The 14,415-nt window shown below is 46.3% G+C and overlaps 1 protein-coding gene across 17 annotated transcripts in view; it reads right to left on the bottom strand.

Annotated features, from left to right (window-relative positions):
- The window catches only part of LOC308637471 (uncharacterized protein), a 160,780-nt gene that overhangs the window by 83,136 nt on the left and 63,229 nt on the right, over positions 1-14,415 (bottom strand). For 8 of the 17 annotated variants that reach the window (XR_014019604.1, XR_014019606.1, XR_014019607.1 and 5 more), the window contains 2 exons: positions 9,257-9,361; positions 8,306-8,372 (listed from right to left, as the gene is read on the bottom strand). The exons of 2 other annotated variants lie outside the window; for them this stretch is intronic. Coding sequence is in view for 2 of the 15 variants with exons in the window: in XM_081273839.1 (XP_081129965.1) it covers positions 3,320-3,325; positions 9,257-9,361 (111 nt within the window). In the remaining 13 variants the exon portion in view is untranslated. Of the gene's footprint in view, positions 1-2,786; positions 3,326-8,305; positions 8,443-9,256; positions 9,362-14,415 lie in introns of those variants that run through there. 7 more of the 17 variants (XR_014019605.1, XR_014019608.1, XR_014019611.1 and 4 more) reach the window with 3 other exon arrangements.

Genomic DNA, 14,415 nt, shown 5'->3' with positions numbered 1-14,415 from the left:
AGGCAGACAGGCCTTCCAGCATCTTCCCGGCCAGGGACAGGCTGGGACTCGGGGAAGTTGGGTGTTTCCCCGAGGAAGCAAAAGATGAAGCGTTTGTGTTTTGTTGGGATTGATAATGATGTCAGTTTCAGTTATGGGCTCATTACAACAAACCTGGGACGTATTAACGGCTCTTTAATTGAATTTGGAAATAAGAAGGGGGGTTTTGAAATGGCCTTGTAAATTGTGGATGCACACAACTCCTCAGCATCTTCCTTCCGTGTTCAACGGAAAGAACACAGTTTTGCCAAGGCTAGCCCCCGCCGACCCTCCACCAAGTCCCCCGGTGCCCACTGCAAGGCTGTCTTCATCATTCCCAAGCTCCTGGGTGAGAAGAAGAAAGTTAGACCGAGAGGAATTCCCCAGAGAGTAAAAACCAGGCCTGTGAGAAGCAACCCTTTAGGTTTTTACTCTAAACCAGTGACACGGGAAGACCACTGATTGTCCAGCAGAGATGCCCTTTGCCAGCCCTGAGCCCCACAGGCCCCCAGCAGCCCCCACGAGGAGACGCCCTGCAGTGACCTGCTTGTCTGTCAGCCTTCCCCACTGGAAGGGGAACTCCCGAGAGCCAGGGCCCCCAGCCACATCTCCCCGGGATCCTTCACACCCAACCCTGACACAGGAAATCTGGAAAAATTTTTTTGTGGAGTCAACAAGGGAATAAGTGACCTGCCAAGGGTGGACTTCTCCTTTTGTTTTTTGTTGTTGTTGTTTTTTTTTTTTGGTTTTCTTCTTCCTCCCCCTCATTCCACCTGCTTCCTCCACCCACACAATCTATCAATCCCTATACAGCCTCTTCCAGCAAATCTTCTTCTAATTATCTGGGATGCCTCCTTTATTTTCTCCCTGCCTCACTAACCACGTACAAATACGTGTATATCCACACAGACACATGTATACATCACGTGCACAGAATATTGAACACTTGGGGAAAGGGAAAGAGGTGCCAGATATCAGAAGTAAAAATACAGGGCATCCAGTTGAATTTGAATTTCAGATAAACAACAAATGATTTTTCAAACTTATTTTTAGATTATTTCTTCTTTGTCTGAAATTCAAATTCAATTCATTGAGTATTCTGTATTAGATCTGGCAACCCCGGTGGAAGGTGGTTTTATTCTTTTGCAATACCTGCTCACAGCATTCACACACTTTTCTTCCCTAGGATCTCACAGATATCTCTCCAAGTCAAAAGGTACAGGCCAGTAGGTTCTTTTTAATGGATGTATAATATTCCAGAGTGCAGTGTTCCTCAATTGCTGGGCAATGACCTCCACATTGTGTAACTGTCACTGCATCGTGGCTTAGCAAATTCCCACCCTCAACAAAAGGAGCGGAAGGCCATATGATTGGCTCTGTCCTGCATCCTTAAATTAGCTGTCATGGCAAAGTCAGCTATTGTCGCTGTAAGAGAACACATCCATCAGAACAGCCAGCCCTGTGAGACCCTTGGCTACATCCGGGGCCCTGGGTGAGGAAGGGGAAATGACAAAAAGAACCGAGGAATGCCTCTTTCCAACAGGAACTTAACAATGGAGAGAGATGGAAACATCTCAGACTTCAGGCTTGAAATACGTTCAAATGTAGAAATTCAGATCCAACTCCTTTTGCCAAAACCCCACACCAGCATAATTATTCTGCACCTTCGCCCCCTCCCCTTCTTTCACCAGTCACATCTTTGACTTCATCCTCGTTGCTGAAAACACAAAAGTAAAAAATACATAGCAGCTCCGCTGACATTACAGCAACAGCATAAGCCTCATTTTACCAACCATTTAACTCCCTCTAAGGACCCCGTTCAGAGACACGGGCACGTTGATAGGAACTGTACAAAGGTCAGTGATTTGGAGGCTCTTTCCGACAATTTGCCAGGATTTTGGCATTTGTAAGCATCCATAGGACAGCTCTCTAGCAAGCTGACCTTGACAGCGAATGGGATAAATAAACCTTCAATTTACCCCCTCCAGCTCTCCGCGAGCCGGGCTGGTCCCCACGGAGCCTTCACCTGTCCATATCGTTCAACTGCCTGCAACTTCCAACTGACGAACATCCACAGCTCCGCGGCCCAGTGACAAACACCATCTAACAGATAAGGCTTCTGAAAAGTCAAAGCCAATACTGCTTCCATTGAAAATTTAATGCCGGCTCCATCTTTGCCCATCATTCTTCCGACTGTTGCACGTGTCCCAAGAGGCCCTTGAAGCTAAAGCACTGCTCTATAACAGGTAATGACGTGGCATTTAATGATACTGTCCAAAGTGATCCCAGGCTTTGGGAAGTAATGTGCACTCATGTACCAGATAAGCACCGCCAAACGTACTGAGCTGCCGTATCTTTCACAGCCCTGTCACCAGATACAATGTGACACATCCCCGGCCATCGTACCTGCTACTCCTTCGACCCCCGCCATCAGACACAACGCGCATTTTCAGAATAGAGCTCCAAAGCGTTAAGGGAATTCAAGCAAAGGTAGAACGGCAACATATCCGTAATTAAGTATTCACAGCCTCTTTAATACTTCAGTGCTCTTGGATTCACTACTAAAATCTGTGAATTATACCTCATTGAAAAATGTCCTTAATCGACTCTGACATGTTTTATTGGAGGCAGAAAAAATGTTTCAGTATGATAGATAAGGTTAAAAATGTTACCACTCTGATCATTTACTCTAGTGCCTGGCTTTAAAAAGAGAGAGAGAGAGAGAGAGAGAGAGAGAGAGAGAGAGAGAGAAACTCCAAAGCCAAAAACCATTTACATCATTCATCGGATGCGATTGGAGGAGGAAAAAAAAAAAAAGCCTTATCTGACAGCCCATTTTAGCTGATGGGACAAAGTGCACATTTTCAATTTTCTGACAAAGTTATGTTGTTTATGTAGATAAGGTGGGAAAAACAACTGGAACAGTTCTAAAGCGTGCCACAAGGCCTAGGAATGTGACAACTGTGAAGCTCCCCAAGCCACACAGAGCATCATACAACCAACCAGGCTTCAGACTAAATCCCGCAGGCATGAGCATCTCTGTCCCCTAGAGCAGCCAGAGGTTTTCAAAAAGCTGCAGGGCTCTGCCGGGATGTGTCATGTGACTACAAGTACAAAGTTTGTCCCTGGCCTTGGCCCCAAGAAATCACAATAGGAAACAGAAACCAACTGATAGGGATGACTCTAGAGGCTAGTTGTTTGTGGAAACAGAGTTTGGTGTTTTTCTCTGCCCTTTGGTTGATCCTGTTGACCCCAAAGACAGAAATCCAAATTTCTGGAACTCCACCTGGGTATCATGCCGTTAAACCTGGGAGCAACAGAGACAAAAACTTAGAAATCCCTTAAATCCTCTACTTTCCCCCAAATGACACTCACATGTTCTCCTGGGAGGATCCATTACTGCCTCTTAGCAACAGCAAACATCCCCACTGTAGCAAGAGACAGGAATGCAGGGTCCTAACCCAGATGCTTGGGGACAGAGATTGCTACATGCTCTTGAGCAAGTGATTTAATCTCCCTGTGTTTCTGTGTCCTGATCTGTAAAAGGGACAGCAGGACAATGGTTGAAAGATCTGCCAAGGTCACGTTCCTAACACCTTTGTGACAGGGGGCTGGTGTGCTGGACATGTTCGTGCCAACTCTTGCCAGGAAGAGCCGACTGTCTGCTTTGAAAACTTGTCACTAACATTTCGTGGATATTTTCCTTTCTTAAATCCAGGGTCTTTTATTTGTTTTATGATTTTTTTTTTAATTTGTTCTTTTTAGCTATACAGGACTAGAGAGTCAATTTTGACGTATTTATGCAAACAGGGAGTATATCTTCTTCTAATTAAGTTCCCGGCCTTGTGAATAGATATGACGTGGAGGTTCTCTGTGGTGTCTTCACATATATACATAGGAAAGATATGTCAAGTAAGTCAGTTGTAGACAGGATCGTTTTCCAAATAGACTCCTGCCCTTTGGGATTGAAGTTCATTGCAAACCTGGTAGACACTTGCTCAGTCCAAGTGTCTGGGGGAAAGAATCTCTGCAGAGTTTTCCTGATCAAGGGTTATCAGGTCAGATAAAGCCGGCAACTCCGTGGGAAAAGGTTACAGATCAAGCAATGTGATTAAACAGTAAATAGTAGTGGATCAAAACAAAAGTACACAAAAACGAATGGTTGGCTTCTTTTCAAATGCACTGTCCAGTAGAATACTTGCCTAGCATGAACAAGGAAGACCCTGGGTTCCATTCCCAGCACCGCATGGTGGAGGGAGTTGATCTAACCAAATGCATTGTCTTAAATGTCTAATGGCCCCACAGGGCCCAAAGTCACATGGCTGGGCAGGGCTCACAGATGGGTTTGGTCTGACACACATAGAGTATATGTTTTTTAAAATATTTTCGTTGTCATTACAAAGCCTTTATTGACCAACCTCCGTGTGGGTGGCATCCTATACCCTTGATGTAAAATAGCATCTCCCAGATGTTATGTGGGATGATGCAGTGCTACCCAGGAGTATCTGACAATCATATTGTGTGTCCCTTACCCAAAATGCTTACAACCAGATGTGTTTGGGGCCTCAGATTCTTTTTTTGAATTTTGGAATATTTGCATATAAATAAAGAGACATTTGGGGGATAATACCCAAGTCTAAACACAAAGTGTTTGTGTTTCCTATACACAGTAGGCACATGGCCTAAAGGCAACTTTTAAAAATAAGATTAAAAGTTTTCATCATGCGGAATTTTCCACATGTGATGTCATGATGCATTCAAAAGGTTTTGGATTTGGGACCCTTTCAGATTTCAGATTTTTGGATTAGGGATGCTCAGCCTGCAGGAGATAATGTGTAAAAATAAGAAAATTCAACACAAGCATACACTGCCTTTTGGGAAAAAATATCCGATTGTTCTAGGTTTACTTCCTGATTTTATCAAACATAACTTGAAAAACACAAGAAACCATCACAGACCAGGGCAGTCTCAGGAGTGATGATGTCTACAATTGGTGTGGTGTCTTGAACTAGATTCTGGGACAAAACAAGGGCATTCATGGAAAAACAGATGATGAAGTCAGAAGTTGAGTAACAATAATATGTAAATGTGGTTTCTTAGTTTTGATAAATGTATCCTGGCAATGGGAGTGGCCCATATTAGGGAAACTAGGTCAGGGGTACCTGGCAACATTCAGTATTATCTTTGCAACTTTTATGTAGCTCTCAAAGAATTCCAGCCAGGCACAGTGGCACACACCTATAATCCCGATGACTCAGGGAGAATTCTCAAGTTCAAGGCCAGCCTTAACAAATTGCTATGGCTTAGACATAAAGTGTCCCCCCAAAACTCATGTTTGAGAAAATGAAAGAAAGTTTAGAGGTGAGATGGCTGGTTTATGAGAAGTTGGACATAGTTAGTGTATTAATCCACTGATTGGGATTAACCAGATGGGACTCTAGGCAGGTAGGGTGTGGCCAAAGGAGGTGGGTGTCTCTCTCTCTCTCTCTCTCTCTCTCTCTCTCTCTCTCTCTCTCCTGGAATATCCTGTGCTATTTTCCTCCACCACACCCCTCTACCATCACCTCAGGCCCAGAGCTATGCAGTTCACCATCTATGGACTGAGACCTCCGTAACCATAACCCCCCTAGAGAACTTTTTCTTCCTTAAGATCGTTCTTGTCAGGTCTTTTTGTCACAGCAACAGAAAAGCTGACTAAAACTTAGAGAGGCCCTAAGCAACTTAGTAAGATCCTGTCTCAAATTAAATAAATAAAAAGCACTGAGGATGTGGTTCAGTGGTTAAGGCCTTTGGGTTCAATCCCCAGTATCAAAAAAAAAAAAAAATTTAAGAATTCCACTTTTAATTTGGAGCTCCCCACTCACCCCTGCAAGATAAATGTCTTCAGCACCCTAAATGACTAAGCAGCTATACTCTCTGGTGACAGGGGGGATCTCTGACCACCACAATCAAGCCTGACTCTTTTCCTTGGCTTGGGATCTCTGTGACAGGAGAAAGAAAGGAACAAGACAGAGAGTGTCCTATTTTCTTGCGCTCATTTCCCACACTGGCCACTGACCAGAGCCAAGGAAATTGAGCATCACATTTGCTCAGTGGCAGTGTTATCGACCCTGCGACAGCTCTCGAATTGACCCACAGCCACTTGCCAGGCCGTTGTGCAATTGACACTCCCCCCCCCCATGGCTGCCCAGCTGCAGAGCCCCCACCCCCACCCCCACCCCCACCCCCACCCCCCCCACCCCCCACCCACCCCCCCCCCCCGCACAGCAAGCCTCTTCCACCTGCCCCTGCCTGGAGCCAAACTGCCAGTGCAGACAGAAGAGGGCGCTGCAGACAGCTGGGAGAGGGCGGAGGGCAATTTGGGATTCTAGTTGGTTGATGATTTTCAAATTGTCACCTGGAGGGCTTGTTAAAGCCTCACCCCTAGAGTGCCCCATTCAGTAGATTTTGGGGTGAAGTCTAAGAATTTGCATTTCTCATGGCTTCCAAGTGATGCTGAGTTAAGGACCTAGGATGGCACTTATGGATTCACTGCTGTAGGCCAAGGAAGCTATATTAATCAGGGTTCTCCAGGGACAGAACAAACAGGGTAAGATGGTGATAGGTACGTAGGTAGGCAGGTAGACGAGTGGATAGACAGGTGGGTGGGTGGGTGGATGGATGGATAGATAGATAGATAGATGAGTGGATTTACTAGGAAAATTGGTTTATACAACTTTGGAGGCTTAGAAGTTCCACAATAGGCTGCCTGTAGTCTGGAGACCCAAGTTTGCTGGTAGCATGGCTCAGTCCAAATCCAAAAGCCTCAGAAGCAGAGAAACCAATGATGTCACCCCTAGTCCAAGGCTGAAGACTGGAGAACGTGGAATTCTAATGGCCAAGGGCAGGATTAGAAGGGTATCCCAGATCCAGGACAGAGAGAGCAAATCTGCCCTTCTTTTGCCTTTTTTGTTCTGTCTGGACCACCAGTCAGCTAAATGGTGCCACACACACTGAGGGTAGGCCTTCCCCTCTCTGTTCACCAACTCACATGACAATCTTCTCCAAAGACATACTCAGAAATAGCCCTTTACCAGCTATCTAGGTACCTCTCCATCCGATCCAATTTGACACCTTCAATTAACCTTCAAAAGAGCCCTCCCCATCATATCCACTGTGTTTTCTTGCTGGTCATAAGCAGCCCCTAGATAAAGCAAAAAGAGTTAACAAAGGCTGAGGACTCACGGTGGGGAACAGTGTGACCTGTTCCAAGTGGGCAGCGGCACTGTCGGTACACCAGTGGTCCAGCGGGTAAGGAGAGCAGATTAGGAATCACCCAGACCCCAGTCTGATTCCTAACATCACTGCAGGTTACTTAACATCGCTGGGGTTTGGTTTCCTCATCTGCTGAATGCAAATAATATATCACTCCTTGCAAGGTATGACCAACCTATGTGTTGAGGATCTCTAAACTTGACTTTAGCCCAGAGCAGTCCTCCAGCAGCCGATTCTGACCCCTCACCAAAGTGACAGGCATCGAACACTTGAATCTCTAAAGTTTAATTCCTACCACCTCCCACCCCCACGGTCTTCCTCGTCTCGGTGTGGACAAGTCTTCCTGAGATCACTCATTCCACTAGCCAGGCTGAGCTCTGTGGCCTCAGTGCTCAAGGGCCTCCTGTCGTCTCAACCAAGGGTCCCCTCATGGTTCCAGCTCACTTACTATCAGCCCTTGAAGGCTTTCTGCTGAGCTGGAGATGGCCACACCCTGTAGGCCCATGCATTCCCCTGTAAGAGAATCAGCCATATCTGCCCTAGAAGAAGCATACAAGTTCCTTCCAGCACCTCTCCCCAAAGGAGAGACTACTGCAGCCCGATATCTACAAACACCCCCTGATGCTCATCTGAGCCCAGGAAGACCCAGAGTCCAATTTTCCAGGGACCAGCACCAAGGCTCTCCCACCTCCTCTTCCCTGTGACTTCCATGCTCTGGAAGCCTCTGGTTTTGGTTTCTCTTGCTCATGTTGATGGTCTTCTTCTTCCATCAGAAGTGTTGGTGCAGATAGTTCTCCCTCTGAGGAGGGGGATGATGACTTACTTAATCCCTGGCTTGGATCTTAAGTATCATCCAAAGGCCTGGAAGCTTTTTCTCTATAGAGTGATACTACCTGATGAGGGAGTGGAAATTTTAAGAGGTCTTCTAGTCATTGAGGGGTGTGGCTTTGTAGTCGTCAGCTTTTTTGCAGCTGTGACTAAAGGACCCAACCAGCACAACTGTAGAGGAGAAAAGGTTTATTCAGGGACTCACAGTTTCAGAGGTTTTAGTCCATAGAAGGCTGGCTCCATTCCGCAGGGCTTGAGGTGAGGCTGAACATCTTGGCAGGAGAGGGTGGTGGAAGGGAGCAGCTCACATAATGATCAGGAAGCAGGGAGAGAGACTCCACCCTCCAGATACAAAATAGATACCTCATAGCCACGCCCCCAATAAACCACTTCTTCCAGCCACACCCCACCTGCCTCCAATTACCACTCAGTTAATCCATCTGAGAGTAATTCACTGATTAGGTTAAGGCCATAACCCAATTATTTCTCCTTCAAACCTCACATTGTCTCACACATGAACTTTTTGGGGGACACCTCGCATCCAAACCATAACAGTCTTTAAAGGGAATGTGGGACCCTGATCTTTGCATCTTTCCCTTTCTCACTTCCCATCCATGATGTGAACACTTTGCTCAACCATGTGCTGCTGCCCCTGTGTGCTGCACCCCTGCCAGAGGCCTAAGTCATAGGTCCCCCCAGTTGTGGACTGCAATATCGAATACAGTGAGCCAAAATAAGCCCCCCCCCTCTCTTTAATAGTAAAAACAGCCTTCATTGGCCGCAACAGTGAATGGAAGAGAAGGCAGAGAGCAGCTCTCCCTCCTGGGGTGGCATTCGCAGACTGGGCAATTGCTCTCCAAAAAGCCACCTTTTCTCTTTCTAAGTTGATTATCTCAGATATATGCTATGGAAATGGAAAGCCAGCTGATACCCCCAAAGTTCTCCCTTACAGATAAGCACAGGATCTCAACTCTGAGGGCTTTTTCTAAATGATAAGTCTGCACTGGCCTGGCCTGAGGGCTTCCCCCCACCACACACTCAACCAGCTTACTAGTTACCCCGAGTGTGTGCACACGCCATCGGCAAGCAAAGGCAGCAGTGTGTCCAGGGTGTGCAACTATGTCCCATGTGACAGGAGCAGCAGTTTCCCACTTACCTCCCCAAGAGGACGCAGGGTTATGGAAGCACACGAACAGCACTGGAAGGCCAAGGTGTTCCTCAAGCACCTGCTAGCCGGAGGAGGGCATCCCTGGACACATCCCTGAGAACAAGCATCTTGGAGTCACATTTCCATAAATCATGTCATTGTCCTATGACGGTCACCGTTATCCTGTGCATTTGAAGTAGCCATTTTTAAAAGACAATCATCTCAACTATACTGCAAAGTTTTAATGCCATGTTGAGATTTCCCTGGTTTCTAATTATTATTTAAGTTCATGTGAAGCCTCTGCCCCTAACCCAGTAGATGGTCACCTCTCATCAGAGCCCAAAGGCTTGGATTTGGGGCTCAGCTCTCTCCAGCCTGCTGACACCAGACCCCCTTCATGCTTCACTGTTTTCATTGGGTTGTTGTTGGATTCAAATGAATCGAGACAGATACGTTGCTGCTCAAAGACGTGGTATATAGCGGACACTTGTGAATGTCAGTGAGGTGGCCTAGGCAGAGGATGGACCTGAGACATGTTGGCAGAAACCAGCAGTGGAGAGTCGTGGCCAAGGGGTGGCTGGACATGCAGGAAGTCATGAGCTTCAGGAACCTTCTAAGCAACAGCAAACTTGTGGGCCCTCATTCCACCTTCCCTGGAAGGTGGGATTGAGCCACAGTGGTACCAAGGTCTGGTTGTACCTGGGAAGGCTCAGCTCAGGCAATTTTTCAGACTAGATCCCCCCTGTGAGGCCAGTGACGGAGCCATTCATGAAAAACCAGTAAGGTGGGTGTCCACGTCCAGCCCCAACCCCAGGAATCAGCCCACACCCTGCCTCGCTGGCCCCTGAAGGCCTTTCCGCCCCCCTCCCCCCCACCACCCTTGCTGGTCTTTTCCACATTTCTGCCACATAGACCTGGTTTTTATGAAGCCTGTACTTTGTTTTGCTTCAGAAATATTATAATAAAATGAGTGTATCTTTCTGGTTATTAATTTTGACCCTTTTTTGCATATTTATCTAAATGGAAGATGTTTTCTTTCCCAACCAGCTGCTATTATGAAGTACGAGGAGAGAATTAAAATCCAGCTCTGTGTGTGGCCGAAATCCTATCAGTTGAGGTTGAAAGAAACATCCTTTCCCCTTGCTGGGGAAAGACAGAAAGAGAGAGAGAGAATGAGGGACAGAAAGACGGAGGGAGGGAAATAGATCTGTTTGATTATGCTGTGTTTATTGATATATATCCCTCAGGTACACTTGGTACTCTGCCTCTGAAAGTTTTGCATCCGTAAAGTCAACCAAACTCAGACCAAAAATGCTGTATTCAAAGAAAAGAGTTGCATCTGCACTGAACACACACAGCCTTTTTTTTTCTTGTCACTATTCCCTAAGCAATAACGTATAATAACTACTCATGTAGCATTTATATTGTAAAAGGTATTATAAGTAATCTAGAAATTACTTAACGTATACAGGAAGACTGTGTACGTTATATGCAAATAATGCACCATTATATATAAGGGACTTGAACATCCACAGATTGGGTACCTGTGGGGGGTCCTGGAACCAATCCCCCAAGGATACTGAGGAATGACGGTAATTAGTTTCTTGAGTCAGACGGTCAAGCTGGACCCCAAGCTCGTTCCTTTCCCTGTGTTTGTGAGGTTCAGCTAGTACACAGTGTTTGGCTCCCACTGCAGAGCTGCAGATGGGAGCCAGACCTAAGTGGGGTGGGAAGAGGTACAGCCCAGGACTTGGTCAAGGTCAGGAGAGTTTTGCTTTTGGACCTGAGAAGGGAAATCCATCAGAGTTTGCAGAGCAACTGTCTTCAGGATCAGAACTGATCTTCAACTTATGATCCCTCACCCAGACCAAGGTATAGACCAGGTTTGATCCACCTGAACAGAGTAGAGATTTACAAACACCCCTCTGAAGCAGCTACCACCGCTCACCAAGTCAGGCGAGGGCTGTTTTAGAAAAATGGATGTCATTTAATAGACCTCACCACCTTCATCTCATGACAGGGATGAGGCCATAGAACTCAGTCAAAGAAAAAAACCCACCCAGGAGCAGTGGTGCATGCATAGAATACCAGCAACACGGGAGCCTGAGGAAGGAGGAGGGCAAGTTCAAGGTCAGCCTCTGCAACTTAGTGAAATCTTGTCTCAGAATAAAAGGTCTGGGGATGCAGCTCCATGGTAAATTATCTGGGTTCAATCCCCAGTACAGAAAGAAAGAAGGAAAGAAGGAAAAACTCAGTGGCCATCCAGAGAAAACTCTTCACCTGTCTAATTCCTGCTCTAAACAGCGTTGCAATCGTTAATTTTAAGTGCCAATTTGACTGGGCCACAGGGTGCCCAGATAGTTGGTTAAGCATTATTCTGGGTGTGCCTATGAGGGTGTTTCTGGGTAAGAGGAACATATATTAGTAGATTGAGTAAAGCAGACCACCCTCCCTAATGTGGGAGGGCCTAATCCCATCAGTCGGAGGCCTGAATAGAACAAAAGGTTGACTATTCTCTGGGTGAGAGAATTCTCCTGTCACAGCCTTCAGGCTAGAGCATCAGCTCCTCCTGGCTCAAACTGAGACATGGACTCGGCAGGTTTTGGACTCGTCAGCCCCCATAATCACACGAGCCACTTCCACATACATTTGATTCTGTTTTTTCTGGAGCTCTGACCAATACAACCACTCTCCTGAAAAGTCACAGGCACAGCCTTAGTCCAGGGCTGCTGCAAACCTTGATGGAGGGAGGCTCAGGTCCAATCCTAGGTCATCTTGTGACCCCATGCCCTCGGTAGTCTCACACTGGAGGACTCTCTCCTATGGGGGCTGAGGGGGGTTCTAGAGCCAGGAGAGGAGCACAGGATAAAGCCACGGGGTGAAAGGGGCATGTCTGTCTAGAATTCAGTTTGTACTATACGAGACTCAAACATTAACTTTTACAGCAAAGCTGATGCCCATGTTGATAACGATGTAAATTTGGCACGACTTTTTTTTAAAACTGGGGCACAAGATGATAAAGCAGCTTACCAGTTGTAGTAGGTGACTAGAGACTCTGCCTCCAAAATGCCCTTTCCCTGCCTGACCCGAGAAGAGGAGCCCAAGGCAACCAGGGAGCGGTGTCTCTGGAACTCCCCAGTTGCCATAAGGGTTCACAAGGCCACCTTCACGTGTGCTGGCCATCTCTGTTCAGACCTGGTTCTTATCCCCATTTTTGCTTGTCTTGCTGTGACTGCTGACTCTTTTCCCACTATCATGACAGGAAGGCTCTTGGGGACAAGGAAAAAGGTTAAGACCGAAGCCAAGAGACCTAGACTCTGCTCTTCCTCTGCCAATTCAGAGGGGTCACACGCCCTCCCCCTGGACTCTGGTCTCCATGGTGTTTCAGCAGTGTTGACACTGGCTGCCCTGGGCCCTTTGTCACTGTGAGACTGAAGATGACTGGGGTTCACTGCATTCTCTGCGACAAAACGCACACCGGATCATCATGGAGGTCCTGCGGCTCTTTGGACTCTGAGATTCATTCACCTCATTGCCTCTTCTACGTTATCCCTCATATCACAGGGGCTAAGAACCTGGAAATGACACTTTCTAGAACCTCTTGGAATATACCAAGGAGAGGACCTTTCCCAGCAGATGGAAGACAGAAGCCTCTGAGGAGGTGAAGCCATGTGCTACAGAAGGGATTTTTTTGCAGCAGCCTTTAAAGTTCCCAGCCATGATCTGGAGGCAACTGTAGTTATTACGGTGGTTTCAGCCAAGTCCCATGTCCCTGAAAGCCAGTGAGTGCCTGAGAACCACAGCCATATCCCTGACCTTCATACTCTGATGGTTTTGGGAGAGTCACATCACTTCTGTTAACAGGCTTCCTATTTGATGTATCCAGAGTGACCCTATTTTCCTCTCTGATACATCTGATTATGAAAAATATCAAATATCACTCATATATTTAATTCAATATCTAAAATGTTGAGCCCTATGGGAATATCCAAGAACATGGCCACAAAACAAAGTGTCTGCCACTTGGCATGGTTATCAGTAGCGTAAGTCCCAAGTTTTTCCTGAAACATGTTTCATTGTTGTTCCATTTCATCCGTTATATCCCAAAGCTCTTGAAAGCCAGGAGTAATACCATTTCTTTTTGTACAAATTAAATCTCTTTGTAATGAATTCTAAATGACTAGCCAAATCATTGGTTGTCCTATAACTTTATGGTATCAAAATTGTTGGCAAACACATTTAAACTCTGAAGAGCCTGAGACTCTCTGCTAGAGTTTTGTTTTGAGGTTTTGGGGGGTTTGTTTGTTTGGTTGGTTTTTGTTTTGTTTTGTTTTGTTTTGGTTTTTGGTTTTGTCTGTTTGTCTGGTACCAGGGATTGACCTCAGAGGTGCTTAACCATTTACCCATATCTCCATCCCTTTTTATAGTTTACTTAGGGTCCTGCTATGTTGCTGACGGCCTTGCTAAGTTGCTGAGGCTGTCTTTGAACTTGGGATCCTCCCAACCTGCTGGGATTACAGGTGTGCACCAACATGCCCAGCTTAAAGCGTTCATTTTATCTTATGGAGCCACTGTGGGGGGGGGTCTCAGCTAGTTTCCCCACAGCTTCTTACCGTGTCATGAACAGGGACTCAGTAGGGACGGCCCCCAGTGACCTTGGGAACATAGAACTCCACCTGCTCTCTGGCTTGTGGCTAACTATGTCATGCTCTCTCTTTCATCTCCTCTGAAATCAAGGACAGAGGACATTTTTTTGTTTGTTTTTAAACAGAGGCTGAGGGTGTGGCTCACTGGTAGAGAGCAAGCTTAGCTTAGCATATACAAGACCGCAAGTTCAATCCCCAGCACCAAAAAGAATCAATGAATAAACACAAAGAGGATTCTATCTTTGAGATCATCAAGAATAAACCAAGTAGTTTGGATGCTGAGAAATAAAGGACCGAAAGAAAAAAAAAAAAAAACAGCTTCGTCCCATAGGGAGGCATTTGAGACCCAGAACATGCCCTGCACATGGTGCTGAGATGTTGGGTACACAGCAAGGAGCAAGACGGGCTCAAGTTCAAGTTCCAGCAGCTGACAGAGATCATGAGGATGCAACCACACAAGGCAGATTGCCTCAGCTGGTGATAATTGTCCCAAAAGAGACAAAACAGGTGACCGCAGGGAGA

This window comes from Spermophilus citellus (genome assembly GCF_964194105.1).
Source record: "Spermophilus citellus genome assembly, chromosome: 18".
NCBI classification, from domain to species: domain Eukaryota; kingdom Metazoa; phylum Chordata; class Mammalia; order Rodentia; family Sciuridae; genus Spermophilus; species Spermophilus citellus.
The sequence above is the reverse complement of the archived record's forward strand: the minus strand, read 5'-3'. Positions and strand labels throughout refer to the sequence as shown.